General features: G+C 43.2%; 1 protein-coding gene across 1 annotated transcript in view; it reads left to right on the top strand.

Moving 5' to 3' along the window:
• The window catches only part of prkg1b (protein kinase cGMP-dependent 1b), a 133,622-nt gene that overhangs the window by 50,809 nt on the left and 80,313 nt on the right, over positions 1 to 2,500 (top strand). Inside the window, 1 exon segment of the mRNA XM_078290850.1 lies at positions 2,134 to 2,247. Within this exon segment, the coding sequence (XP_078146976.1) occupies positions 2,134 to 2,247 (114 nt within the window).

Raw genomic sequence — 2,500 nt, forward strand, 5'->3', positions numbered from 1 at the left:
GAATACATCTCCAACACATTTTACTTCATCCATCTTCTCATCTGTCCGTTCAACCTGACTCATCCTGACTTCATTTTGTTCCTTCTTTCCTTCTTTCCTTCCTTCTTTCCTTCTTTCCTTCCTTCCTTCCTTCCTTCCTTCCTTCCTTCCTGAAATCTATAATAAGTGTTTACAATAAGTAATATAAGTAGTTGTAACATGTGGCGTTACTAGGTGGTTGCTAAGGCGTTACTAGGTGGTTACCAGTGGTTGCTATGGCGTTACTAGGTGGTTACCAGTGGTTGCTATGGCGTTACTAGGTGGTTGCTAAGGCGTTACTAGGTGGTTACCAATGGTTTCTATGGCGTTACTAGGTGGTTGCTAAGGCATTACTAGGTGGTTGCTATGGCGCTAGTAGGTGGTTGCAAGTGGTTGCTAGGGTGTTAGTTGGTCACCAGTAGTTACTATTATTTATATTATTATTTTCTGCTGTTGGTGGAAAAAGTTGGAAATAAGGTTTGAGGCGCTGCAGCGCCGATCACCTGCCACACCGCAACGGGCTGGTTGTTTATTTTGGTCGCCCAGCAACCAAAGCTCTCTCTCTCTCTCTCTCTCACCTCTCTCTCTCTCTCTCTCTCTCTCTCTCTCCGTCTCTCTCTCTCTCTCTCTCTCTGTCTCTCTCTCTCTCTCTCTCGCTCTCTGTCCATCTCTCTCTCTCTCTCTCTCTGTCTCTCTGTCTCTCTCTCTCTCTCCATCTCTCTCTCTCTCTGTCTCTCTCTCTCTCTCTCTCCATCTCTCTCTCTCTCTCTCTCTCTCTGTCTCTCTTCCAGTGTAATGAAAGCAGACATTCTTTGAAATGCAAAACCCCTGATTCCTTTTTTCCATTTCAACACGCACACACATGCACACACACACACATACACACACACGTGCACACACACACACACACACAAACACAGTAAAGGGGAAGACAACAGGTGGCAAATGTGTGTGTGTTCAGTCTAATCCATACGCTCAGATAAACATCTGAGAGAGATTATATCTGTGTTGTTTCCAGCAGAACAAAACACATTTGTTCTCATTACGCATAATGCTGCCACACACACACACACACACACTTTCTGTACCAAAGAAATATTAAGCAACAGAACAAAATGCAGACTGATATGTATAGAGTCTATATACAGACTGATGTGTATAGAGTCTATATACAGACTGATGTGTATAGAGTCTATATACAGACTGATGTGTATAGAGTCTATATACAGACTGATGTGTATAGAGTCTATATACAGACTGATGTGTATAGAGTCTATATACAGACTGATGTGTATAGAGTCTATATACAGACTGATGTGTATAGAGTCTATATACAGACCGATATGTATAGAGTCTATATACAGACCGATATGTATAGAGTCTATATACAGACCGATGTGTATAGAGTCTATATACAGACCGATGTGTATAGAGTCTATATACAGACTGATGTGTATAGAGTCTATATACAGACCGATGTGTATAGAGTCTATATACAGACCGATATGTATAGAGTCTATATACAGACTGATATGTATAGAGTCTATATACAGACTGATATATAGCAGCAGCAGAATGAACAGAGACAGAGTTTGAGAATCGACTCGCTCTACATGATCACTGACCTATTAAAAGGATCAGTTCATAGATTTAGTTCCTCTATATAACTCCTCTGTTCCTCCTGTAGCTGTTGGACCCACAGACAGTATTGTCTGTAGCTCTTGGACCCACAGACAGTATTGTCTGTAGCTGTTGGACCCACAGACAGTATTGTCTGTAGCTCTTGGACCCACAGACAGTATTGTCTGTAGCTGTTGGACCCACAGACAGTATTGTCTGTAGTTGTTGGACCGACAGACAGTCTTGTCTGTAGCTGTTGGACCCACAGACAGTCTTGTCTCCAGTCAGCTGTCAGTTGAAGCTCCGCTGCCTCTTGCTGCAACAACGAGTCCAAACTGTTTGTTAATGCTGAAAATAATCTCATTTTGTCTGTGAATGTGATTATTAAAGATCTAACAGTCTCTCTGTCTCTCTCTCTCTGTGTGTCTCTCTCTGTCTCTCTCTCTCACTCTCTCTCTCTCTCTCTCTCTCTGTGTGTCTCTGTCTCTCGCCCAGAGGGGAAGGTGGAGGTGACTAAGGAGTGTATGAAGTTGTGTACGATGGGACCGGGCAAGGTGTTTGGAGAGCTGGCCATCCTCTACAACTGCACCAGGACGGCTACTGTCATGAGTAAGTCAGCTGTGTGTGTGTGTGTGTGTGTGTGTGTGTGTGTGTGTGCGTGTGTGTGTGTGTGTGAGAGAGAGAGATGACAGGAGACAAATTATCCACAGTAAAATGCTGGAAAAATTGCTCTTAATAATGCTGCACACTTATCTTATTGTCTTAAAATGCAAATTAGTCACTCTGTGTATGAAAAGTGTGAGAAATGTGTTAAGTTTGGCGGTGGACAGTCAGGGTGTGGAGGTTGGAGGTCGGAGGTCGG

The sequence above is a fragment of the Centroberyx gerrardi genome, chromosome 20 (genome assembly GCF_048128805.1).
Source record: "Centroberyx gerrardi isolate f3 chromosome 20, fCenGer3.hap1.cur.20231027, whole genome shotgun sequence".
Lineage (NCBI taxonomy): Eukaryota > Metazoa > Chordata > Actinopteri > Beryciformes > Berycidae > Centroberyx > Centroberyx gerrardi.